The following is a 26,350-nucleotide window of genomic DNA, read 5'->3' on the forward strand; positions in this document are numbered from 1 at the left end:
AACCGTCCCAATTAAAAAGATTGTAGGTACAGCGCTGTGTAAATTTACAGCGCTTTATAAATAAAGGTTAATAATAATAATATTAATAATAATAATAATTTGATTTGTTTGTTGGCCTGCATTCTTATTGTTATACATCATGAGTTGCACTGTTGGGCTTCAGTGCTACAATGGAGAGAAGAACCAGGCATAGAGTCGACCCGCATTCTACACTAAATCTAAAAGATAAGGGAGTTGAAGAAGGGATGGGACTTTCTCAAAGGGAGATACTGAAGGCACAATTTGAATCAGTCCCAGTGAGGAAGAAAAATGGAAGGTGTCTCAAGAAACCAGGATGGATGACTAAGGAACTTTCAACTGAGCTGAAGTTTTGAAACAGACATGTTATAGAAATGGAAAAAGGGGGGGTGGGGAAATCAACCAAAGGGAATTCAACAAATAGCTAGCCTGTTTTAGGGGTATATGTCAGAAAAGCTAAAGCACAGAATGAACTCAGGCTTGCTAGAAGGTTAAGAACAATAAAAAGGGCTTTTTGGATATATCCGCAGGCAGAAGGAAGAGAAGGAATGGTAGGGCCACTGCATTGGAGAAGATGGCTAAATGCTAACAGAAGACAGAGAAAAGGCGAATTACTCAACACTTTCTTGCCTCAGTCTTCTCAGAAAAGCAAAGGGTGCTCACCTGAGGATAAGAGAGCAAGGACAGAAGGGGAATTTCAGCGACAGACTAAGTTAAAGAGATAGTAGAGGAATACCTTGTTAATCTAAATGAATATAAGTCTCCAGGACCAGATGAACTACATCCAGGTATTAAAAGAACTGGCAAATGTAATATCGAGCCATGTGGCAATCATCTTTGAGAACTCCTGGAGAACAGGAGAAGTGCCAGCAGACTGGTAGGAGGGCAAACATTGTCCCCATCTTAAAAAAAAAAAAAGGGGGGTGGGGAGGGTATCCCAACAATTATCGTGCCAGGTTAGTCTGACATCAATCCCAGGAAGATTCTGGAGGCAGACCATTAAACAGAGAGTCTGTGAACATCTAGAAAGCAATGCCATGATCACAAGAAGTCACACGGTTTGTCAGAGAAACAATTCATGCAAGACAAATAAATACCTTTCTTTGATAAAATACCAGCTTGGTTGATGATGGGAATGCTGTGGATGTAATATATCTTGATTTCAGTAAGGCCTTTGATAGGGTTTTCCCCATGACATTCTGCAACAAGCTTGTAAAATATGGGGTAGAGAAGGTAACTGTTACATGGATTTGTAATTGGTTGACTGGCTGAACGCAAAGGGTCTCAACAATGGCTCTTTCATCCTGGAGAGAAGTGGACCACTGGGGTCCCGCCCAGGGCTCGGTCCTGGGCCCAGTGTTTTCAACACTTTTATCAATGACTTGGATGAAAGAATGGGGGCATAACTTATCAAATTTGCAGATGACACCACACTGGGGTGTTTAGAAGTGGAGAAGAGAAGGTTAAGAGGTGACGTGATGGCCCGGTTTAAAATATTTGAAGGGATGTCGTGTTGAGGAAGGAGCGAGCTTGTTTTTGCTGCTGCTCCGGAGACTAGAACATGGAACAATGGAGGCAAGCGTCAAGGAAGAGAGATTCCACCTCAACTTAGGAGGTACTTCCTGACAGTAAGGATATCGACAGTGGAACAAACTACTTTGGAGTGTAGGGGAGTATCCTTCCTTAGAGGTCGTTAAACAGAGGCTGGATGGCCACCTGTCGGGAATGCTTTGAGTGAGATTTTCTGGCATGGCAGGGGGTTTGGACTGAATGCCCTTGTGGTCTCTCCAACGCTATGATTCTATGATTCTAAGGCAATGGCAAACCTTCTCTGAACAAATAGCCAAGAAAATCACACTGATAGATTGCCTTAGGGTTGCTATAAGCCAGAAACTACTAAGGCCAGAATAAAAAAGACAGATAATATATTAAAATTCCTATACTAAGATGATATTGTTGCCCGGGAGAAGAATTTTCTCTCGCGTAGCCTTCGTTCTTGACAGGTTTCCCGTTGTTCAAGGAATCTGTTTATATCGTGTCCGTTTTTCTAGCCTTGGCTTATGAAGCAACGTCCCCTCTTGTTGTTTGATCATTCGTGGTGTGCAGAAAATGTAACCAGGCTTTCAACTTCCCCTCCGGATGTTGTGGTCTGGTTGATGTTGTGGTGCACAAATTCAAGAAGTTATAAGATGTTCTACGCGTACATCTTTTGTCAGCAGTGCAGGTGTCGGATGGAGAACTAGAGTTCTTGCACCATTTTGAAGCCATAGGCTCTCCAGGCTCTTAGTCTTAGGGGTTTTCTCTTGCTTTTCGCTTGTCAGTAGGTTTTCTCCTTTGTACAATCATAGAATTAAAATTGGAAGGGGCGTCCATGGCCAATTGAGATCTCTAATCGCGCCTGTGTGTTGATGCAGGCTATCCAGCTAGAGCAGTGATTCCCAAACTTGTGGTCCTCCAGGGTGTTTTGGTCTTTCAGCTAGCAGAATTTCCCTGGTTATTTGTGTGTCAAAGTGGCTGAGGTTAGTTTGCTGTGATGTTGAAGTCCAAAACCCTGGAAGGACCACCTGTTGTTGGGAATCCCACTGAGCTGAGAGCCAATGTCCCCCGCAGGTAGCTGTCCCGCCCCTTTGTGTCCAAGAGCCCGTCTTTTTTGCATGTGTCCGAGTGATAGAGGGAACCCAGGCCGGGCCTCTCAAGACAATTGAGATCATCCTCTGTTTTGCCAAACTAGTTCTGACTGTCAATACGCTAATGTACTTGTACTTTTTACTGTTTCAGGCGGTGATTCAAAATCGGGCCATGTCTAGGACTGTTAAAAACATTACATCCTGGTCCTGCCCTCTGGGACCAGGAAAGAAGAAACTGGCATCCTCCCTCCTCCCTGTGGTGACAGCCCCTTGGAGGTGTTATCGTTAGACTATTGGTCATCTTGCCTGTCGGCAGTTCTCGTGGACCTTGCGCTTCACGTATGCTGAACCCGTGCCGTCCCTTCAGCCTTTCCTGGTATGGCGTTGTTCTCCATATCCACCGTGTGTTATCATTCCCTGAACCTGATGCCAGCTTATTTGGCATCCTACTTAAAATGAGGTACATATACTCCTCAATGGGGTTTCCAGAGTTTGGTGCTTCCTGTTTGTTTTATATCGTGTTTGCTTTTGTGGCAAAATAGGGCTTGACACTGACATGTGGATTTGTTTGATACAGATATTTTTTTCGTGCCCTTTCCTAGTCCTTTTCCACCCGTGTTAGACCTCTTACATTGGCATGTGACCACAGGGTAGATTTTTTTTCTTCCTATGAATGGCTCCTAAAAATTCCTAGTGCTCTTATCTACAGGGATCCCTCCATATGTTGCCTGGGATTAGGGGGTGAAGGAGCACCTCTGTGAACGTGGAAAAACACAATTATAGGAAATACCTATGTCTTTTTTACCTGTAGAGACCCGGTCTCTCGGGTGAAATCTCTAGGTCCCTCCCGTTGCAACTCCGTGGTCACATCTGCCAGAGGTTGATCATAGAATCATGCTGGGGCCGTCGGATGGTTATCCTACGTTGGCCTGGTTAAGTTTCTTCGTTTTCTCTAGGAACTTCCTAGGTGTTCCTAACCAACTCTGATGGGTCAACTTCCGACAGAGGTTGCTGGAGACCCCTAGAAGTTTCCTAGAGAGACATAGTGATTTCAAACCCGCAAATAATGCAAATCTGCAAAAGTCAGGAGCAACATGGAGGTCGCTGAGCCTGTCATTATAGTAAAAAATAAGTAACTCATCGCTATGTCTTTTGAAGCCACGATTGTGATATTGGAATGTGACCCCTTGGCATGGGTATGCGGGGTTGAAGTAAGAGTAACAGTATACACTAAGACATTTTCCGTGAAATATTCGCACCAAAAGCCAAAATTTATGTGAAGGGGGCTAACAGTGTTTTGATATTGTTTTAAAATAATGAAGCATTCTTGTGTTTTGTTCGCAGCTAGCTTCATGCTCGATTTATTTTTATGAAATATTGCAAATGTTTGTGTGGTAAATAGTTGGTACCTAGAGTTGCTCCTGAGTGCCATATCCATTTTTCAGTTTTTTGTGGGGATTTGCCGCAGTCACGTGCATCACGTATTGGCCTGGGGGTGAGCATATGGCGCTCTCTGCTGTGGCACGCTTTGAAAGACTAGTTTTGATTGCTGTTTATGTGTGTTGTTTGGTGGTTTTTCCAGCTCAGAAGAGTAAGTTACAGTGGCATTTGTTTGCGTGTATGAAGTTCTGCGTGGATGGTTGACAATTGCTAACAGCCTCAAGGGAAGGTTGTGGGACGTCACTGTCTTATGGATCTGTTGTTGTGTTGATTCTGGGAGACAACGGGGTCTTGCGTATGCTAGGGGGTCTTTGTGGTGAGTAATAACTGAAAGCGTGTTAGTGGTAAATTGTAGTTCTAATTCAATTACGAGTTCTGGCTAGTTTCTTTTGTCGTTTAACTTTCGAGAATGACCTATGGGTCACATCGTAGTCTCTGGTTTGTAGGTGTCCAGTTAGGTTTGTGTTCCACTCCACTTTTAGGCCCTGATATTGAAGAGTGTTTGTGCATAAGTGGCTTGCACTATGGATGAGTTACAAATAGCGCTTTGACGTGACATGCGAGAAATGTAGTTTTGGGGACTATGAACTCCCAGATATTCCTCGCCCAGCCGATAGTGTTATGGAATTGCCTGGATGGTCTGATGTTGGCGTCCTGAAAATTACGTGCGATTGCTTAGCGTCTCTTGGCGCCCAGCTCTGTCGCCTGGCTGCAAAGCTGAGAACGTTTAAAAGCAGACCGTAAGAATGAGGCTGATTGTAGCGTGCAGGTCGTGTGAATAGTCCCTTGTGTTTTGATCTTGGGTTCTCCCACAGCAAGTTTTAGCTTTGCTGGCAGAAGATGTTCATTCGTCGTTTCCAGTAGTCCGTAATGGAATGCCTTTAATTTTGCTCTCTATTCTGGTGGATTTGGAACAGTCCTGCATTGTTATGTCATAGTAGATGTGGCGTGTAGATTTGTATGTGGCAATCGTGTAGATAAGTGACTTGTAAATCAGTGGTAGTTAATTGCATTGAGATGGTTTCCAGTACTGCTACCATGTTTTTCTCCTTTTATCTCCATAGTTTTTCCAAACCTGGGTTGAGCCCTGGTGACAAAAGTGTGTTGCCAGTCTTAGTGTGGTAACGTTGCCTTCAAAAGAAGCTCTTGATCGTTGTGGAAGGCCGTTTGTTTGGTTTTTCATTTGTTGTCACGTAGGGGGCATTGCAGGTTACAAGTAACTGTGCTGCAGCTCCAAATATGTTATATTGGTTGGTTGCTTGTTACACGTCCTAATTTCCCTGTAGCTAGTTTTTTCTTTCAGTATATGTTGGTTGCTGCTGTGACGTTTAGAAGAACCTTATACTCTCACATTTGTTGATAGTCTTTAATTATTGGGGGTTGTCATTAGCTTTGTTGCTGAATGGTTTTTTGTTGTGTATCTTCAAGTCCCATGTTCCAGTTGTACGGCACCCGTTAAGTACAACCTGTCATGCTTACCAGGAGGCATAGACTGCATCTTGTTAGCATAAACTGTTCCCAGTCGTTCATCAGGTCCTGGTTTGCAGGTTCATGTTGTTATGCCATACATTTAACCTGTGTAAGAATGTTCAAGAAAGAAGCAGAAAGCTGTTGGTCCCCATCTCTCCGGTTGATGAGCTAAGTTGTGTTGTTATAAACCGCAGGGACAACCTTGAATTTTCTTTAAACAGAACTGTGACCTCAGTAGTGAACATAGAAGTGGCCACAGGAATGTAACGCATAAAGGGGCCTCTGAGCACAAAGAGAAGTATGTTCAGGGGAACTACAGGATTTGTAGGAATACCTCCTCCCCGCCCACTCTCCAAATCTTGAAGAACAATGCTGGAGTAGCAACAATCCACCCTCACCCCCTAGATACCGCCAGTGACAACTGAACATGCCCCCATGTTTGTACAGAATTCTGAGAGCCTGTGGGTATAAAATGGGGCGTGAGAGGATGGAGGTGCACTGGAACAGTACCGCAATGTGCTGATTATAGACGGGCTTTGGCTTTCTTGACCTTGGCCGCATAGCTCGGTCTGTTGCTTGTTAGCCATTTTGCTTGGTTTTTTTGGTGCCGTGGCTTTCCTGCTTCCAGCTTGGCGTTGCTTCATGCCCATTTTGTGGCTTCTTTTTCGGGGGCTTTGATCTCTTTTCTTCTCGCTTCCTTTTTTTTTCCTTCCTCGTGCCTTTTTTTGGTTCCTGCTCAGGACTGCCCTGCTTTTCATCGCCGTTTAGGCCTCCAGTTTCTTCCACTTCGTTGGTCTCTCGCCATGGGTCCCGCTCATTTACGAGGTCTTTAAGTGATTTTTCCACCACCCCCACTCTTACAGACTTGCAATGCATTCCCCAGCCAAATTTGTCTGGCCTCTACACAGCTACCTACAGCAAAGGAAACCCATCATCTTATTACACGTCTGTTCAACAGGACCAATGTTAGGAAGTTTTTCCTATGTTCAGCCAAATCTGTTTCCCTGCAATTTCCACTCATTCGTTCTAGTCCTGCCTTCTGGAGCAGCCATATGACATTCTTATCCAACCAGATATTGGTGGTGGCTACCGTAATTCGCCATTTACTTCCTTCTCTTACTCTAAAAATATCCAGCTCTTGCAGCTTATCACATACGTGGTTCTGTAATTCATCGGGACCTTAGCATTCTTTCTTTTAACATTTAACATTTTCAGTGTTCTTCCGTCCAAATACTTCTCTCAGACGATCACAGGACTCCACAGACTGTGTAGCGTAGAACAGAATTGTGATTTCTTGTGACAATCAGTTCAAAACATTACTGCCGAAAAAATCCCATGTGAAACTGCTTTAACTTCCCCTGGCAAATTGCTAGGGAATTATTGAAACTTGTATTTTGGAGACATTTCACCTCTCGTCAAAGAGCTCTGGGGCCACAAATATAACAATTCCCAGATTTTCCCTATCACTGGGGCCAGGGCAGTTAAGCAGTCTCAACTGGAGTTGTTTTTGCAGTGTGGTTTGGACATGCAACATGGTGCTTCTTTAATTCAGTCCAGGGTGTGCATATGGAGTTTCAATGCATTGTAAATTGAGTCTAATGTAAATAGTGGAGAGACAATTCATAAGGAATTATTTGGAGACCAGAGGAGATCTTCTAATAGAACTGAAGTATCCACAAAATAAGCAGTTCTATACAACCTGCGCATCAATTTATAAGCAAAAATTCAGAGCTCGCCCTTTCAGGGCTAAAAAATGTTCATATGATGAGGCGCCAGAGGGAGCGGGAAGGCAGCAACTGTAGCTTTCAAGGGAGTTTGGTTGGCGTTGAACTGGGGGTCATAATACAAACAGTTTCCTTTTCAGGAAAGCATACAAGCAAGAACTATGTTCTTCTGCTGTTCTCTACAGAGTCTAAGGTAGAGAAAACCCTATCGAGAGAGAGCGAGAGGGAGGGGGGGGGTGGGAGAGGGAGAGGAAGGCAGCACATCTCCCACTGGTTTTTCTGCAGGCACTTCAGAGGGCACAGCAGGAGGAGAGACGCATTATCTCCTGTACATAAACAGCTGCATTAAAAAAAGGTCCTGCACTGTACATTTAGCAGATTCTCTTCTTCCTACTTAGCGTTAGTGATAAAAAGGCTTTAAATGCCATAAGATTCTTTGTTATTTATTGTCAGGGTTCTTGCAGAGATTTCCGTTAGCATGGCTAACGTTACCTACTTGCTTGACCCTTCGCCTGTAGAGGCAGAGGAAATCCTCCACCTACCAGCCATCCAGAGTATCAGTTTCTTCGTCTCCTCCACACACCAACCTTATAAGCAGCAAAGGAACTCTCCTTCAATCAACAAAGCAACCCAGTCAAGTCAGCTTTTCTTATGACAAAACTCCACCTCCCTCACTTCTCATTTATCCCCCTCATTCAACTGCATAGGTAAACTGGGATTAGCTATGCATGGTGGGTCCGCTATTTTTATTTATTCATTTTTGGAGAAGTGTTGTTAAATATGAAATGTTGGAAATGCGGGAAAGTAATGGATTCACCTATAGTCCACTTTTGTAATGACCAACACTGCACGTAGGCCTGACCAGCTTCTTGTCTTTTTGCCTGTATTGCTGCCACACCAAGTTCCCCTTGTACAACGTTATGAGTGTCCACAGATGATGAGAAATCGTACACACAATTGCAAAAGGATTTGTTGTAACATACATGGTCTGTCCTGATTTTTATATAGGTTTTTTCATTCTACCTCAAGGGAAAAATAGAAAACATTTATTAAAGAGAATGCCCTAATGGGGCAGGGAAAATTTTCCATGTCCAAATGTGATATTAATAACTGTTCTTGCTGTGCGTGGCCTCAGGTATTTTTAAACTTATGGCGACCCTATCATGGAATTTTTGGGATAAGATTGTGAAGAGGGGTTTGGGAGGCTAAGAGTATGTCTTGCCCAAGGCCCCATGAGTTCGATGGCCAAGCAGAACTGAACCCAGTGTCCCAGAGTAGTAGCCCGCATGCTGAACCACTACAACACGCTGACTCTTAGTTGGTTATCATAAGAATGGGATATACACTGGACTCCACATTTGCTGGGGCTAGGGGCACAGGACCCCCATGAATGTGGAAAAACTGTAAATAACAAAACACGGTGTTTTTACTTGAAGAGAGCACCTCTCGAGACTCTCTATGCCCTCCATTGCAACCTGTAGTCAACATCTGCCAGACACGGTGCATAAGGCACTGGAGGAGCTACAAATGCCTATGAGAGTGGTTCCTCTAGAATCTCTAGTCCTTCAGTGTGACTTGGAAAGTATTGGTTAAAATGGATCAAGAGTTGCGCTGGAGGATCTAGATATTCCTAGAAAACTTAGTGATAAAACCCATGAATATCAAATCCGCGCAAAAGTCAAAGCTGCAATGGTGAGGGAGCTTTAGAGTACCAGTGAACTGCATAGTTTTGAAAGTGTACTTAATATTTAGGCCGCCGTGATAGGTACATTGGGCGCTTGTTATACACTGGGATTTGGTTTAAGACACCCATGGCCCAAATCCATGGAGGCTCAAGTCACATTATATACAATGGCAAATAGAAGGTGCCCTATATAAAAGGGCAAAATCAAGGTTTGCTTTTGTGTAATGGATGGATGGATATAATCTGTGTGATCATGCTAGGAAGGGAGCGACTGTATTATCCTATTCAGAGGCCCAGAGAAGGTTCAGGGGTGTCTACAATGGTTGAAAGTAGCCATCTGGCGCTTGAAGGAACCTAACAATGCTGTAGGATGATACCACATTCTGGAGAATTGGCCATTGTATGCAGTAGTAGAGAGCAAAAAGTTGTGTCTATTTGTCTCTCCTCTCCATTCAGGAAAGATCCCCAAATTGGCATTTGAATCACCTCCGCACCTGCAACTACACAGATTTTTAAAGCCTGAAGCACCAGATCCTGTCTGATCTGGGAACTAAGCAAGGTTCAGGCCTGAGTACTTACTTGGTATGTTAAGGCCAACAGCAAATAGCCCGGTTTACTGTAGGCAATTTGGAAGAAGACAGAAAACCCTATATAGGATCACCATACGTTGGAGTCAACTTGAAGACACATAAAAACGACAATATTAATATGTTTTACTGTTTTCATCGTACTTTTTCATTTTCCTCCCCTTAAAATTTAATGTTATGAAAGTTTCATCTCTATTGAATTTTCCTAGTTTTTAAAATTGTCCATTTTTTAAAAACCAAAGGTTTTAATTTTGGGGTTTGATACTTACACAGAAGGTAATGTTGGGGTGATGAAATTACTGTATTGCAGTTTCAAAGTATTTTGTCTGATCCTTGAAGAAAGTTTTTGAAAGAGCTAATACAGCATGTAAAATTAACAGTAGTGGGATTTGTCATTGTGTTGTATAGATAGAAGTCCAATGTACAGTAGTGGATCCTAAAGCAGTTGAGAACCCTGGAAATATTTTCAGAAAGTTTTCCAAGTTTAGACTGTTTCAGTATGTATGCTTATTGCTTTTTTTTAAAAAGGGTCGCTTGTGAGGGAACATGGGGGGGGGGGGGCTTGCCTGTTTCCACTTGTCTTTATCTTGTAAGACCACTATATGAAAGCTGGATGGCCAGTCACTGATGAAGAATGGATATGCTGGACCGTTGCCTAGGGTGTTGGACAGACAGGTTGGAGTTGGGAATCCAACCTTCATGACCATTAAGTATCTCAAAAACAGACCCATTTTAGCTTATGCGTGAATAGAAATAACTATAGGTACGATATGTCCTGAGGAGTGTTCAGATATACTGATGAACAAGATACTAGGGTCCCTTTTGTTTTGCTTCAGCTTGCTGGATTTTTTAGGAAATTACGTTTTGTTTGAACAAGCCACCTTCAACCATAAATAATAAAGTGTAGACCAGCTCTGCCTCCCCAGTTTAGATTTAGTTATGTACCTAACTTGCATTTAACCAAATAGAAAAAATGTCTAGTCATCCTTGGCAAGAGAGCTGGACGAGAGAGGCCTGGGGATAGCGGGTCTGTCCAATGCCGATAGTGTTTGAGATGGCTTCTCTGTGGACTCATTCTCGCGAGGTGCAAAATGGGGGAGGGTGCACGCATGTGTTGGGATGGGCCATGACACCGTAACCGGAGTCAAGGGCCTCTGTGATTTTATTGAAGGAGAACAGTTAGGTTTTGCTCTGGACACCCTGTACTGTCTCGGTATGCGTCGTGGGGCGCGGGGGGGTCATTCTCTTGGTGGGGTCTATAGACTATAGCAGGTCTGTTCTATCAGCTGAAGTGCTTTTTGGGGATGTGTCCTAGAGTCTGGGGCGGCTGGCGGTGGGGGGGGGGTGGGGTTGCATGTCCCCGTTTTTAAACCTTTCTTGGTTAAAGCTTGTTTGCTGGCGTTTTAAAACAGAAATTAGCTAACTGCCTGAAGAAGCAAGTGGCACTTGTCACAGACTAGTAGCGACAGTATGTTTGCATTTTCCATTTTATCTCTCTCAACAAAATTGCAAACAAGCTTGTAAAATATGGGGTAGAGAAGGTAACTGTTACATGGATTTGTAATTGGTTGACCGGCTGAACGCAAAGGGTGCTCAACAATGGCTCCTTTTCATCCTGGAGAGAAGTGACCACTGGGGTCTCACAGGGCTCTGTCCTGGGCCCAGTGTTATTCAACACCTTTATCAATGACTTGGATGACAGAATTGGGGGCATACTTATCAAATTTGCAGATGACACCACACATGGGGGTGTTTAGACTGGAGAAGAGAAGGTTAAGAGGTGACGTGATGGCCCTGTTTAAATATTTGAAGGGATGTCATGTTGAGGAAGGAGCGAGTTTGTTTTCTGCTGCTCCAGAGACTAGAACATGGAACAATGGATGCAAGCTGCAGAAAAAGAGATTCCACCTCAACATTAGGAGGTACTTCCTGACAGTAAGGGCTATTCGACAGTGGAACAAACTACTTCGGAGTGTAGGGGAGTCTCCTTCCTTAGAGGTCTTTAAACAGAGGCTGGATGGCCACCTGTCGGGAATGCTTTGATTGAGATTTTCTGCATGGCAGGGGGTTGGACTGAATGGCCCTTGTGGTCTCTTCCAACTCTATGATTCTATGATTCTAAGGCAATGGCAAACCTTCTCTGAACAAATACTGCCAAGAAAATCACATGATAGATTTGCCTTAGGGTTGCTATAAGCCAGAAACTACTTAAGGGCACATAATAACAAAAGATAAATATATTAAAAATTCCTATATCTAAGATGATATTGTGCCCGGGAGAAGAATTTCTCTCGTAGCCTTCTTTCTTGACAGGTTTTCCTTGTTCAAGGAATCTGTTTATATCTTCCTTTTCTAGCCTGCATTAGAATACAACTCCCCTCATTGTTTTGATCATTCTGGTTGCAGAAAAGTAACCAGGCTTTCAACTTCTCCATGTGTCTGTTGATGTGGTACAAAATTCAAGAAGTTAATAAGATGTTACTACTTACATCTGTCAAGACAGGCAGGTGCTGATGAGAACTAGAGTTCTTCACCATTTTGAAGGCCATAGGCTCTCCAGGTCTATATCTTAGGGGTTTTCTTCTTTCTTAGAGTTTTCTTTGTACAATCATAGAATAATAAAATTGGAAGGGGCTCCATGGCCAATTAGACTAATCCCTGGTTGATGCAGGCTATCCAGCTAGAGCAGTGATTCCCAAACTTTGGTCCTCCAGGTGTTTTGGTCTTCAGCTAGCAGAATTCCTGGTTATTGGTCAAAGTGGCTAGGAGTTCTGTGAGTTGAAGTCCAAAACACCTGAAGGACCAAAGTTTGGGAACCACTGAGCTAGAGCATCCCCAGCAGGTAGCTGTCCAGCCCCTTTTGAAGATGTCCAGAGAAGGAAACCCAAGCCCCTCTCAAGACAATTGAGACAATTCTGTTGCCAAACTATTCTTACTGTCAATAAATTACTTGTAATGTTCAATCAAAATCTGCCATTCTAGACTTTAAAAACATTACACCTGGTCCTGCCCTCTGGGACAGGAAAGAAGAAACTGACATCCTCCACTTTGTGACAGCCCTTGAGGTATTTAATGATTGCCTTGTGTCATTTCTTGGACCTTCTCTTCACTATGCTGAACACGTCCAGTCCCTTCAGCCTTTCCTGGTATGCGTTGTTCTCCATATCATCCTTGTTATCATTACCTGAACCTGATCCAGCTTATTTGCATCCTACTTAAAATGAGGTACATATACTCCTCAATGGGGTTTCCAGAGTTTGTTCTTCCTGTGTTTAGACAGTGTTGTTTTGGCAAAATAGGGCTGACACTGACATGTTGAGTTTGATACAGATATTTTTCGCCCTTTCCTATTCCTTTTCCACCCGTGTTATACCTCTTACATTGCATGACCACAGGGTAGATTTTTTTTCTTCCTATAATGCCCTAAAAATTCCTAGTGCCTTATATACAGGGGTCCCTCCATATTTGCTGGGATTAGGGGTGAAGGACCTCTGTGAACGTGGAAAAAACACAATTAAAAAAACCTATTCTTTTTACCTGAGAGAACACCTCTCTAGAAATCTCTAGGTCCTCCAGTGCAACTCCGTGGTCACATCTGCCAGAGGTTGATCATAGAATCATGCTGGAGGACCTACAGATTGGTAGAGAAGTGTTTTCTCTAGGAACTTCTAGGTTCACTAACACAACTCTATGGTCAACTTCTGACAGAGTTATGCTGGAGAACCCCTAGAAGTTCCTAGAGAGAACATATGATTCAAACCCGCAAATAATCAAATCTGCAAAAGTCAAGGAAGCAAACATGGAGGGCTGACCGTCATAATAAAAATAATAACTCATCGCTATTCTTGAAGCCACATTGATATAATGACCTGCATTATATAATAAAGATAACAGTATACACTAAAGACATTTCTGAAATATTGCACCAAAAGCCAAAATTTAGGAAAGGCTAACATATTTTTTGATATTTTAAAATAAATGAGACATTTTTGCAGCTAGCTTCAGCATCATTATTTATAAATATTCAAAGTTTGTGTTAAATAGTTTACCTAATCTCCTGATAGCCATACAGTTTTTTGAGCCTCACACACACACATATTCCGGTGGATAAAGACTATTAAATATATTGTTATTGTTGTTGTTTTCCAGCTCAGAAGATAAAGTTACAGTGCATTTTGTAAATCGTGATGGTGACAAGCTAACAGCCCAAGGGAAGGTTGGGGACTCACTTCTAGATGTTGTTGTTGATAACAATCTAGACATAGATGGATTTGGTAAGTAAATAACTGAAACTAGGGTAAATGATTCATAAGTCAATAGAGTGCTAGTTCTTTTTTAACTTCAGAATATATGGGTCACAATCTATCTCTTTTTAGGTGCCAGTAGTTTGTTTCCACTTTTAGGCCCTAATTGAAGAGTTGTGCATAAATGTTTCACTAGAGAGTTACAAAATGAGACATGCAGAAATTATTTTTGGGACTAGAACTCCCAGAATCCTCCAGCCTATATGTATGATGCCTGGAGGATTCTGAAAAATGCAGTCAAAAAAGCGATTTCCCAAGCTCTGCTGCAAAGCTAGAAAACTTTAAAAGCAGACCAAAACAGGCTGATTTACTGCATTCTGGAATAGACCTTGTTTTGATCTTGGTTATCCACAAGCAAGTTTTAGCTTTGCTTGCAGAAATGTTCATTCTCTTTCCAGTAGCCTAATGGAAGCCTTAATTTTGCTCTGTTCTGTGGATTGGAACAGTCCTGCATATAGATGCATATAGATGTGCGTGTAAGATTGTAATGTGCAAATCTGTAGATAAGTGACTTGTAAAATCAGTGTATTTAATTCATTGAGATTTCCAGTACTTACCATGTTTTCTCCATATTTTTCCAAACCTAGGTTGAGCCTGGTGACAAAATTGTTGCCAGTCTTATTGTTAACTTGCCTTCAAAAGAAGCTCTTGATCTGTGAAGGCCTTTTTGTTTTTCATTTTGTCACTAGGGGGCATTGCAGGTACAAATAACTTGCTGCACTCCAAATATTTATATATGGTTGGTTGCTTGTTACACTCCTAATTTCCTTTAGCATAGTTTTCTTTCAGTATAGTGGTTGCTCTGTGACTTTATAAGAAAACCTATACCTCCACATTTTATATCTTTAATTATTGTTGCATTAGCTTTGTTGCTAATGTTTTTGTTGTGTATCTTCAAGTCATTTCCAGTTTACGGCACCCTTAAGACAAACCTGTCATGCTTACCAGAAGCATAACTGCATCTTTTACATAAACTGTCCCAGTCTATCATCAGTCCTTGTTGCAGTTCATGTTTTATGCCATACATTTAACCTGTGTAAGAAATGTTCAAGAAAAGAAGCAGAAAAGCTGTGGTCCATCTCCTGTTGATGAGCTAATTTGTGTTATAAACCTCAGGGACACCTTGAATTTTCTTTAAACAGAACTGTGACCTCAGTAGTGAACATAGAAGTGGCCACAGGAATGTAACCAATAAAGGGGCCTCTGAGCAACAAAGAGAAGTATGTTCAGGGGAACTACAGGATTTGTAGGAATACCTCCCTCCCACTCTCCAAATCTTAAGAATCAAATGCTGAGTAGCAACACCTCACCCCCTAATACCCCAGTGACAACTGAACATGCCCCCATGTTTACAGAATTCTGAGAGCCTGTGGGATAAAAATGGGGCTGAGAGGAGGAGGGAAAGGAACAGTACCAAGGGGATTATAACTGGCTGGCTGAAATGCCAAGCAAGCTATATTATTCTGTTGCTTGTTCCATTTGTTGTGCCTGAGGTGCATATTCTCTTCCACTTCAGTGGTAAAAATCATAGCCAGTGGTAAAATCATAAATTAGAAGGGTTATCCCACCCACCCCCACTCATTACAGACTTTGCAATGCATCCCCAGCAAATAGTTGTCTGGCCTCTACACAGATACCTACAGCAAAGGAGAACCCATCATCTTATTACACAGTCTGTTCAAACAGGCCCCAATGTTAGGAAGTTTTTCCTGATGTTCAGCCAAAATCTGTTTCCCTGCAATTTCCACTCATTCGTTCTAGTCCTGCCTTCTGGAGCAGCTACATGACAATCTTCCAACCAGATATTGGGTGGTTGCTACCGTATTTCCCATTTACTTCCTGTTCTCTACTCTAAAAATATCCAGCTCTTGCAGCTTATCACATACGTGTTTCTAGATTCATCATGACCTTATTCATTCTTCTTTTTACATTTAACATTTTCAGTGTTCTTCCTCAAATACTTCTCTCAGAAACGATCAAAGGACTCCACAGACTGTGTAGCGTAGAACAGAATTGTGATTTCTTGTGACATCAGTTCAAAACATACTGCCGAAATAATCCAGTTTGAAACTGCTTTAACTTCCCTGGCACATTGCTAGGGAATTATTGAAACTGTAGTTTTGGGAGACATTTAGCCTTCTCTGTCAAAGAGCTCTGGGGCCACAATAAACTACAATTCCCAGAATTCCCTATCACTGGGCCAGGGCAGTTAAAGCAGTCTCAAACTGGATTGTTTTTGCAGTGTGGTTTGGACCATCAACATGGTGCTTCTTTAATTCAGTCCAAGGGTGTGCAGATGGATTTCAATTGCATTGTAAATTGAGTCTAGTGTAAATAGGGAGAGACAGTTCCATAAGGAATCATTGGAGACCAGAGGAATATATTCTAATAGAACTGAAGTATCCACAAAATTAGCAGTTCTATCAACCTGCCATCAATTTAAAGCATAAAATGTCAGAGCTCGCCCTTTCAGGGCTAGAAAAATGTTCATATGTTCTCCAGAGGGAGCTGGAGAGGCAGCAACTGTAGCTCTCAAGGGAGTTTGGTTGGCTTGAACTGGCTTGTCATTATACAAACAGTTCCTTTTCAGGAAAGCATACAAGCAGAGAACTATGTTCTTCTGCTGTTCCTTCTCCAGCAGGTCTAAGGTAGAGAAAACCTATCAAGAGAGAGCGAGAGAGAGAGGGGGGGGGGGGAGGGAGAGGAAGGCAGCACATCTCCCACTGGTTTTTCTGCAGCAGCTTCAGAGGGCACAGCAGGAGGAGAGACAGCATTATCTCCTGTACAGTAAACTAGCTGCATTAAAAAAAGGTCCTTGCACTGTACATTTAGCAAGATTTCTCTCTTCCTACTTAGCCGTTAGTGATAAAAAGGCTTTAAGATGCCATAAGATTCTTTGTTATTTTTATTGCAGGGTTCTTAGCAGAGATATTCCGTTTAGCATTGCTACCGTTACCTACTTGCTTGACTCCTTCGCCTGTAGAGGCAGAGGAAATCCTCCCCTCCAGCCACTCCAAGATTCCAGTTTCTTCCTCACTCTCACACACACACAACCTTCTAAGCAGGCAAAGGAAACTCTCCCTTTCAATCAACCAAAGCAACCCAGTCCAGTCAGCTTTTCTTATGACAAAACTCCACCTCACCTCACTCTCTCATTTATCCCATCTCATTCAACTGCATAGGTAAACTGGGATTAGCTATGCATGGTGGGTCAGCTATTTATTTATTTATTCATTTTTGGAGAAATGTTGTAAATATGAAATGTTGGAAATGCGGGGAACGTAAATTGAGATTCACCTATAGTCACTTTTGTAATGACCAACACTGCACTAGTAGGCCTGAACAGCTTCTTGTCTTTTGCCTGTATATTGCTGCCACACCAAGTTTCCCCTTGTACAAACTGTTATGAGTGTCCACAGATGATGAGAAAATCAGTACACACAATTCAAACGGATTTGTTGTACATACATGGTCTGTCATTTTTTATATATGTTATTTTCATTCTACCTCAAGGGAAAGATAGAAAACATTTATTAAAAGAGAATGCCCTAATGTGGCATGGAAAATTTTCCATGTCCAAATGTGATATCAATAAACTGTTCTTGCTGTGCTGTGCCTTCAGGTAATTTTAAACTTATGGCGACCCTATCATGGAATTTTTGTGACAAGATTTGTTAAGAGGGGTTTTTGTGAGGCTAAGAGTATGTCTTGCCCAAGGCCCTCCAGTGAGTTTCTATGGCCAAGCAGGAACTTGAACCCAGTGTCCAGAGTAGTAGCCCAATGCTGAAACCACTACAACACGCTGACTCTTATGTGGTATCATAAGAAATGGATATACACTTGGCCCTCCACATTTGCTGGGGCTAGGGGCACAGGACCCCCATGAATGTGGAAAAACTGTAAATAACAAAACACTGTGTTTTTACTTGAGAGAGCACCTCTCTAGGAATCTCTATGCCCTCCACTGCAACTCTGTAGTCAACATCTGCCAGACACTGGCCATAATTGCACTGGAGGAGCTACAAATGCCTAGTAGAGTGTTCTCTCTAGGAATCTCTAGGTCCTTCAGTGTGACTTTTGGAAAGTATTGGTTAAAATTGATCATAGAGTTGCGCTGGAGGATCTAGATATTCCTAGAGAGAACTTAGTGATAAAACCCATGAATAATCAAATCCGCAAAAGTCAAAGCTGCAAATGGGGAGGGACCAGTGTAGTACCAGTGATACTGCATAGTTTTGAAAGTGTACTTAATATTTAGGCCGCCTCTGATATGTACATTGGGCGCTTGTTATACACTGGGATTTGGTTTAACGACCTCCCATGGATACCCAAATCCATGGATGCTCAAGTCACATTATATACAATGGCATAATAGAATGGTGCTCCTTATATAAAATGGCAAAATCAAGGTTTGCTTTTTTGTAATGGATGGATGGATATAATCTGTGGATCATGGCTATGAAGGGATGACTGTATTATCCTATTCAGAGGCACCAGAAAGGTTCAGGGTGTCTTACAAATGGTTGAAAGTAGCCATCTGGCTCTTGAATGAACCTGAACATAATTCTGTATGATGATACCACATTCTTGGAGAATTGGCCATTGATGCAGTAGTAGAGAGCAAAAGAGTTGTGTCTATTTTGTCTCTCCTCTCCATTCATGAAAGATCCACCAAATTTGGCAATTTGAATCAGCCTCCTCACCTGCAACTACACAGATTTTTAAAGCCCTGAAGCACCAGATCCTGTCTGATCTTGGAAACTAAGCAAGGTCAGGCATGAGTAATACTTGTATGTAAGAGCCAATAGCAAATAGCCGGTACTGTAGGCAATTTGAAGAAGACAAGAAAACCCTATAATAGGATCACCATACGTTGGAGTCAACTTGAAGACACATAAAAACAACAATATTAATATGTTTACTGTTTTCACTACTTTTCATTTTCCCACCTTAAAATTTAAATGTTATGAAAGTTCATTCTATTGAATTTCCTGGTTTTAAAATGTTTCATTTTTAAAAAAATCAAAGTTTTAATTTGGTTTGAATACTTAAACAAAGGTAATTGTGATGAAATACTGTATTGCAGTTCAAATATTTCTGATCCTTGAAGAAAGTTTTGAAAGATATAATACAGCATGTAAAATTAACATAGTGGATTTCATTAGTGTTTATAGATAGAATCCAATTACAGTATTGGATCCTAAACAGTTGAGAACACTGGAAAATATTTTCAGAAAGTTTTCCAATTTAGACTTTTCATAATGTATGCTTAATTGCTTTTTTTTTTAAAAAAGGTGCTTGTGAGGGAACACTTGCCTGTTCCACTTGTCATTTAATCTTTGAAGACCACATATATGAAAAGCTGGATGCCATCACTGATGAAGAAATGGATATGCTGGACCTTGCCTATGGTTTGACAGACAGGTGAGTTGGAACCAACTTCATACCTATTAATATCTCAAAAACAAGACACCATTTAGCTTATGCTGAATATACAAAATATACTATATGTCACAAAATGCTGAAGTAGTTCAGATATACTGATAAACAAGATACTAGGGTCTTTTGCTTCAGCTTGCTGGATTTTTAAAAATTACGGTTTGTTTGAAACAAGCCACCTTCAAACCATAAATAATAAAGTTAGACCAGCTCTGCCTCCCAGTTTAAGATTTAGTTATTACACTAAACTGCATTTAACCAAAATAGAAAAAATTCTAGTCATCTTGCAAGAGAGCTGGAAGAGAAGGCCTGGGGATAGCGGGTCTGTCCAATCCATAGTTTGAGATGGCTTCTCTGTGACTCATTCTCATCAAAATAAACCATGGTTTACCATGACACCTAACCGTAAGCCTCTGGATTTTATTGAAGGAGAACAGTTATGTTTCTCTGGACAACTGTACTTTCATATTCTCTCATTCATCCTTGTGTCTATAAGACTATATCTGTTCTATAAGCTGAAGTGCTATTTTGATTGTCCATAATATATTGTTGCATGTCCCCCTTTTTAAACCTTTCTTTGTAAAGCTTGTTTGCTGGCTTTTAAAAGAGATTGAGTTAGCTAACTGCCTAGAACAAAGTGACATTGTCACAGACTATAGCATACAGTATTTTGCATTTCCATTTTTGAATTCAGCTTGCACAATCCTTGTTATATTATTTTAGTTTACCATGACAAGGGGAAGGCATACTTTTGGCAGATAATCTTAGGATATTTTGCATACATCTCAAGATATTATACATGTCAACAATCTTCATTGTTCACCATGGATACAGTCCCTGTCTCTCTCACACACAAACTCTGAAATATCTGGTTAATGCTTACTAGTTTTAAAGAGTTGTTCTAAGAATGAAAGCACACATAAGGAGCCTAAAGCTAAGTATTCTTTGTGTAGTTGACTTACTTGAGCATGGAATTACTGCTTCTCTATTTTCAGTTCTTGCCTGAAATATTTAACTTTTTTCTTCTTCAAGATAATTGAAAAAGTCAACTTTAAATCAAAATGCTCTCTCTCCATCTCTCTCTATCCCTCTCTCCATCTCTCTCTACCCACCCCATTCCCTGTAGATCTCGACTGGGTTGTCAAATCTGCTTGAGGAAATGTATGAACAAAATGACAGTTCGAGTGCCTGAAGCTGTTGCTGATGCCCGACAATCCATAGATATGAGCAAGAACTCTTAAAATAAAGTTTTTGGGGGTATTTTGTGATATTAAAAGTATTTTTATAACTTATTTCTAAATGTTTAATTATAAAAATAAACCCAGATATGCATTTAATGATTATCAATATTAGATTATAATGATCTCTTTTGTCAAAGTCAGCCTTATGTTTTGATTCTGAAATTGAGGATACTTAGAAAGGAACTGTAAAATGTTAGATGTGAGGTGCAATAAGAAGCTTTTTTCTCCTAAAGAAGTACTTTCTTTTATTTACATTTAATAGCAAATACTTTCTTCCTGCTTAGTTATTAATTTTTAAAATAATATAGTTTTTTTGTTTGTTTTTCAGGCTATGTGGCCATGTTCTAGAAGAGTTTATAGAAGAGTAAACTCTTCTAGAACATGGCCACATAGACCAAAAAAACCCACAAAAAACTATGGATGCCAGCCATGAAAGCCTTCAACTTCACTTTAAAATAATAGTTTTGACATTCCTATGCATTAGGGATTTCACTTTAGTACACTGGATGTGGGTTTAAGAAGAGTGAAGGCAAAAATGTCCTTTTGAAATAAAATTTTATTTTCTGAAGCACTTAAACAATGTGCTACTAGAAAGCAAGATTCTTCTCAGCTGAAGGGATGGTGATGTTGCACAGCTGTTGCATGCAATGTTAGAATTCTGGTAATTTCATAAGATTTGAGGGTCAGAAGTAATGTCTATATTGGTATAGCAAGCCTTCCTTATACAATTACTGTTCTGAGAAAGTGGTTTTGATCTAGCCTATATTGTTGCTGCAATTAGGTATATTATGTAATGTGAAGCCTTGCGGCTTCCGAAAGTTTCAACACAGCGATTTTGTTGGGCATCAACAAATGAGAATTGCACTGAGAACAGTTAACTGTCTATTTGTATCAAATACTCTTTATTGGACTTAAATATACATAGCTCTCTCCTTTTCATAGCCATAATATCTCCTTTTTAAAAAAAGTTTCATATTTTCAGCAGTCACTAGCAACACTACAAAGGTAATTTACAGTTATAGCCAGGAAGCTGTATATACAGATGTTTGACTGCATCACTAGCATTTCATTACATGCAGCAGTTGCCTTGTTCCCAAAATATCAATGAAGGGAAGATATTCCCTGAACTTGTATTTGAGATTATATTTATATCCAGTAGTTATGAGATTGTAAACTGGATTTAGGAGCTCATAACCACTAGGGATTTGCATTTATGGTTGTTAGTGACTGAATGTGACCCTCCCCCAAACCCTACATTTTCAGTCTGGCAGCATCCCAACCAAAGCTCCAGGGAGCTACATATGTCATTTTGCAATGGCCCAATCTGTGGTACCTTGGAAACTCTTTGATTGCCATTGTGGAAAGATAGGGTGTTGGTGGGGATGGCATCATCAGATGTAATTCTAATTAGGCAGCTATGCAAGATTTTTGGTCTTTATGCCTGAGTAGAATATTAAGTTTGATGGTATATCCTGTTATAGGAAAGACCCAAGTGATTCCCAATAAGTGCTGGAACATAAATGGTAGGAATTAGAAAATGAAAGGAGCTAAGGGAAAGATAATGATTTTTTTAAAACAATTAACTTTGTCTTCTTTCACTGCCCATGAGGGCTAAACCATCCTACAATGGAGGTGAGACACATTTATCCTGCTTTCCCTCTTCTACACTGGAGAGATCTTACCAGGTACACTAGTGACATAGAATAAATAATACTGCTTAAAATGCTTTGGTCTTAATGAAGAGGACATACTGATTTTTCTTGCATGGGTCAAAACAGGTTGCACAGAAAAGTAGATCACTATGTACTGTGTTTCATAATACAAAACCTCTGAATTATCTGGTCAGAGTTTCCAACAGATGCAGTTGTAAAATTTCAAGCACATAAAGCTTAATTTTGTGAAGGGCATTTTTTTTTGTGGTAGTACAACAATGCAAAGTTCATCTGTGCTTCCTTTAAATGAAAATGTCCCTTGAACACTGGGACGAAACAGACCGCCCCTTTGTGCCGGCTTGAGGACAGCATCGTAGCATGGGGTTTAGATGCCACATGCTCTGATGCCACCCACCCACCCACCCACATGGCAGCAGCTTTGCAGCACACCATTTATATGCTGCACACTGCAGGAATGCTGCAAAGCTGCCGCCATGGTGAAAAAGCTGGCAATTTGCCACTCCTTTTTGTGCTGGTAAAAAGCCGGGTTGGCAGCATGGTGTGAGGTTGCCGCAGCCCCAACCTGGCATTCGAAGGGGTGGCATGAAGCCACCCCTTCAGGGCTGTCTGTTTTGGCCCTTATTTACAAGAATTAATTTTAATGTAGCCAGGCAGGAAAAAAGTCTGCATGTCTTTCCACTACACTAATTATCATATAAATGTTGGTTCTTAAACTGCTCAAAGTTCAGAGATGTATGTATTTCTCAATTGTTTTTTTTTAAAATCTGGAAATAAATATTTTTTTTCTATTTTATCTAAGCTTCCTTGAGATCAGGCAGTATCTTCCTTTTTTTTTTTTTTTTACTTCAAGTGTTAACTGCTGTATGCCTCCTTCCATGCTATGTTGGGAGAAAGGAGAATATAAATAAAATAAAATAATCAAATTAATACACTGTCATCTGTAGGAGGAGAGTACATAAGTTTACATAAAACAATCATAGAAGGTTCATGCAAAGGAAGCCTTCAACATAGTGAAATCCACTCTGTCTTCTGAGCTTATCAATTGATTGGAAATGACTAGAAGTTACATTTTCAGAATACATTGCATCCCAGTGACTCAATGCAGATTAATGCACACTAAGAAAGCAGTGGATTTGCAAACACTCTAAAAAATACAGGACTATGGAGTATCATATAAGGCATAGCCAGATGCTTTTCCTATCTTCTATGCTGTCCACCAACCATGGAATTGCCATTCAGCTGTTTATTGCAGCAAAACTGAGAGTCCTGGGGCAGGGGGAATTGGCATTATGGGAGTCCATGTGCAAGCATAATGTGAACTTGCATTTGCATATGTCATTATCAGGATGCTGTCCATTGTTTATTATAGAACAGTTTTGTCCAATATCCACTTTGGAAATGCACTACTCGACTTTGTAAATAAAATGAACTATATACACTGACAAATACATTGACAATAATATTTTGCTTCTCAAAGATCAAAGAGTTTAAATGTATGCAAAATAACCATTTTTAGCAGCTGACAGTCTTAAAAGTTTTCAGACATTAGTTGGTTTAGAAGTAAGTTTAAATATAAAAATATCAAAGGATGGTAGCAAAATGTTTTAGCTGATACTGAAATATTCATTATAAAACTGTTTTAAAGACTAAAAATAAAATAAATAAATTCGTTATAAAACTGTTTTAAAGACTACAAATAAAATAAATAAAATGCATTAAAAAGCCTTTACATTTACCCTGGCAAAAAATTCAATTCGGAGGGGTTTATTTATTTTATTTATTTTTAAAACTTAAGCAAATGCACTATGAAATATGTTTATGGAATTGAGTGTACACACATACATGTATTGATTATTCTGTTCTGGGTTCTGTTTTATGTCTAATTCATGTTTTGGGTCCCCCCCCCCCATATAGGCATACTTGGGGAAATAACCCTTTATTCCAAAATTAACGTCACAGTCTTGAATTAATGGATTATCTAATAGATGTAAGTCAGGCTATATTAGGCTTTCAGTAGATGGCTAGTGTGTCAAATTAGTTGGAAGTTCTGTGTAATATGTTTCTGACCTGATTACCAGTTGAGACAAAATGAGTGCCTTGAACTTAGAAATCGATTTATGGTGCTAAGATTTTGTTTGTTTGTTTGTTTCCAAAAATAGGCCTTTATCTCTATTGTATGGTACAGTTGCTGGCCTTAAAATGTCAGCTTAGATGCAAAGGACAAGGAAGAGATTTTCACAGTGCGCTTCGAAGTTGCTTTTGAAAGCAACCAGCTGTTCATCGTACCAGATCGGCATAAAGGACAACTTCGACGCACCACGTCAAAGATAAAAGCACTTTGCACCAGTTTCTGTAGACATCACAGTTTTACTGTGGAGTATATGACAAGACATTTGTGTCTCTTTTTCAGATGGAACTGTCTGAACTTCCAGTAACATCTTTTAGTTGCTATTTTTTATTTTAAAATAGCCAATTTCCCCCTTTTTTGGGAGTGGGTGGGTTAGAATAGGTAGAAAAATAGGGACCAAAACTGCTTTGTTTTAGAGCTGTGGTTCTCAACCTTCCTAATGCCGTGACCTTTTCATACAGTTCCTCGTGTTCTGGTGACCCCCAGCCATAAAATTGCGGTGTCTCGGTTCCTAAGACCATTTGAGAGCTAAAAGTCCAGTTAATTCTTTTAAAAATTGGGAATCAATGACTGTAAAGGAAGGTCCTCACATGCCCCATGGGCTGCACTTCTCCATCCTTACTATAGAATAATATTTTATTTGATCTTTCTGTTGCCTTGCACCAGGTTAATTTAGTTATTACTGAATAAAAAGTGTAAAATGCCACACCCTTTTGCATTTCCTTCATTTAATATTAATTAAACAGACCTCCTACTGCAAATAAGTTATGCCACGGAACTGTCTACCTCATTTGTCTTAAATTTTGGTAGCTATTTGTTTGTTATATTTATATGCTGTCCTTGATCCCAAGATCTCAGGATAGTGCAGTAAAACCAATCTGACAATTTAAAACTATGAAAAATCAAAATGATTTTAAAAGGCTAAAAGAAATATAAACAAAAAGATAAAAAGACAGGTTAAAAGAGTTAAAATAGCAGCTTACTGGTGGCTTGGAAGCAGATAAGTAAACATCAACCTTTCAAAAGTTTCTGCCTTGCCACAGACTTTGACTAGACAGCTGTTTAAAAATCTGTCTTCATTTGTGTCATTGCTTTATGATGAAACTAAAATATATTTATTATTAAGTTTTCTATTTTTTCTTTCCCCAACTAATAATAATAATAACTAATACTGTACAGTATCTATATAGTGAGAAACTGGTCTAGGGTTGGGGAAAATCACGCAAATGTAAAAGTGGAGAAGGCAAATTAATACTATGTAGTCCTTGGTTGTTAATATAACTACATACGTGAAACAGAGGTGTGTCGATTTCTGAATAATTTACTCCATGCCCAGGTCTCATCTGCCTGGTTGGTGATAACCATCCAGTCTTCTTAATTTGCCTACTGCTTATATTCTGAAAACAGTTACACATGCAAGCAACAGTGAGGAAGGAAAGTGGGGGAGTTCTCTTCTCTTCCCCATCCCAACTTCAGGTATTGCTAGCCTTTTTAGGAAATGCAAGCACATCACTGCTGTGATAGCAGCCCTTGGGAAAACATTTCTGAGGGCTACCTGTAATTGCACATTAGGCATCCATGAAAGGGAGGAAAAATTTCCCTTCTTCCCCTTCTTTCCATGTGTTGCTGCCAAAATACTGCAAATAGTTGATGGGTGTGGGGAGGTGAGAGGATGTTGGGGGATTATTGGCCATGGAGAAAGAAGGTGGAATCAATTTCTAATTTAAATCAGAGAAGAAATTCAGGTTTCACATTTCAGCCAAGCATTGTGAGACTCTAAAACACGTTTCCCATCACCATGTACCAACAGCGAAAAAAACCGACAGAAAGAAAATAAATTTATTTGAGATGCGGTGCTGGAGAAGAGTGCTAAAGGTATCATGGACAGCCGAAAAAGACAAACAAATGGGTTTTAGAACACATCAAACCAGAACTCTCCCTGGAAGCCAAGATGATTAAATTGGGGCTGTCGTACTATGGACACTTTACAAGAAGCCAGGGCTTACTAGAAAAGA

The 26,350-nt window shown here is 40.4% G+C and overlaps 1 protein-coding gene across 2 annotated transcripts in view; it reads left to right on the top strand.

Annotated features, from left to right (window-relative positions):
• Window positions 1-25,041, top strand: part of FDX1 (ferredoxin 1) — a 29,626-nt gene extending 4,585 nt beyond the window's left edge. The window contains exons 2-5 of one of the 2 annotated variants that reach the window (XM_042457989.1): window positions 13,700-13,824; window positions 19,149-19,278; window positions 20,420-20,550; window positions 24,367-25,041. In XM_042457989.1, the coding sequence (XP_042313923.1) occupies window positions 13,700-13,824; window positions 19,149-19,278; window positions 20,420-20,534 (370 nt within the window). In that variant the 3' untranslated portion in view covers window positions 20,535-20,550; window positions 24,367-25,041. Of the gene's footprint in view, window positions 1-13,699; window positions 13,825-19,148; window positions 19,279-20,419; window positions 23,001-24,366 lie in introns of those variants that run through there. The other variant, XM_042457987.1, reaches the window with a different exon arrangement.
• The last annotated feature ends 1,309 nt before the right edge of the window (window positions 25,042-26,350 follow it).

This window comes from Sceloporus undulatus, chromosome 3 (assembly GCF_019175285.1).
Source record: "Sceloporus undulatus isolate JIND9_A2432 ecotype Alabama chromosome 3, SceUnd_v1.1, whole genome shotgun sequence".
Lineage (NCBI taxonomy): Eukaryota > Metazoa > Chordata > Lepidosauria > Squamata > Phrynosomatidae > Sceloporus > Sceloporus undulatus.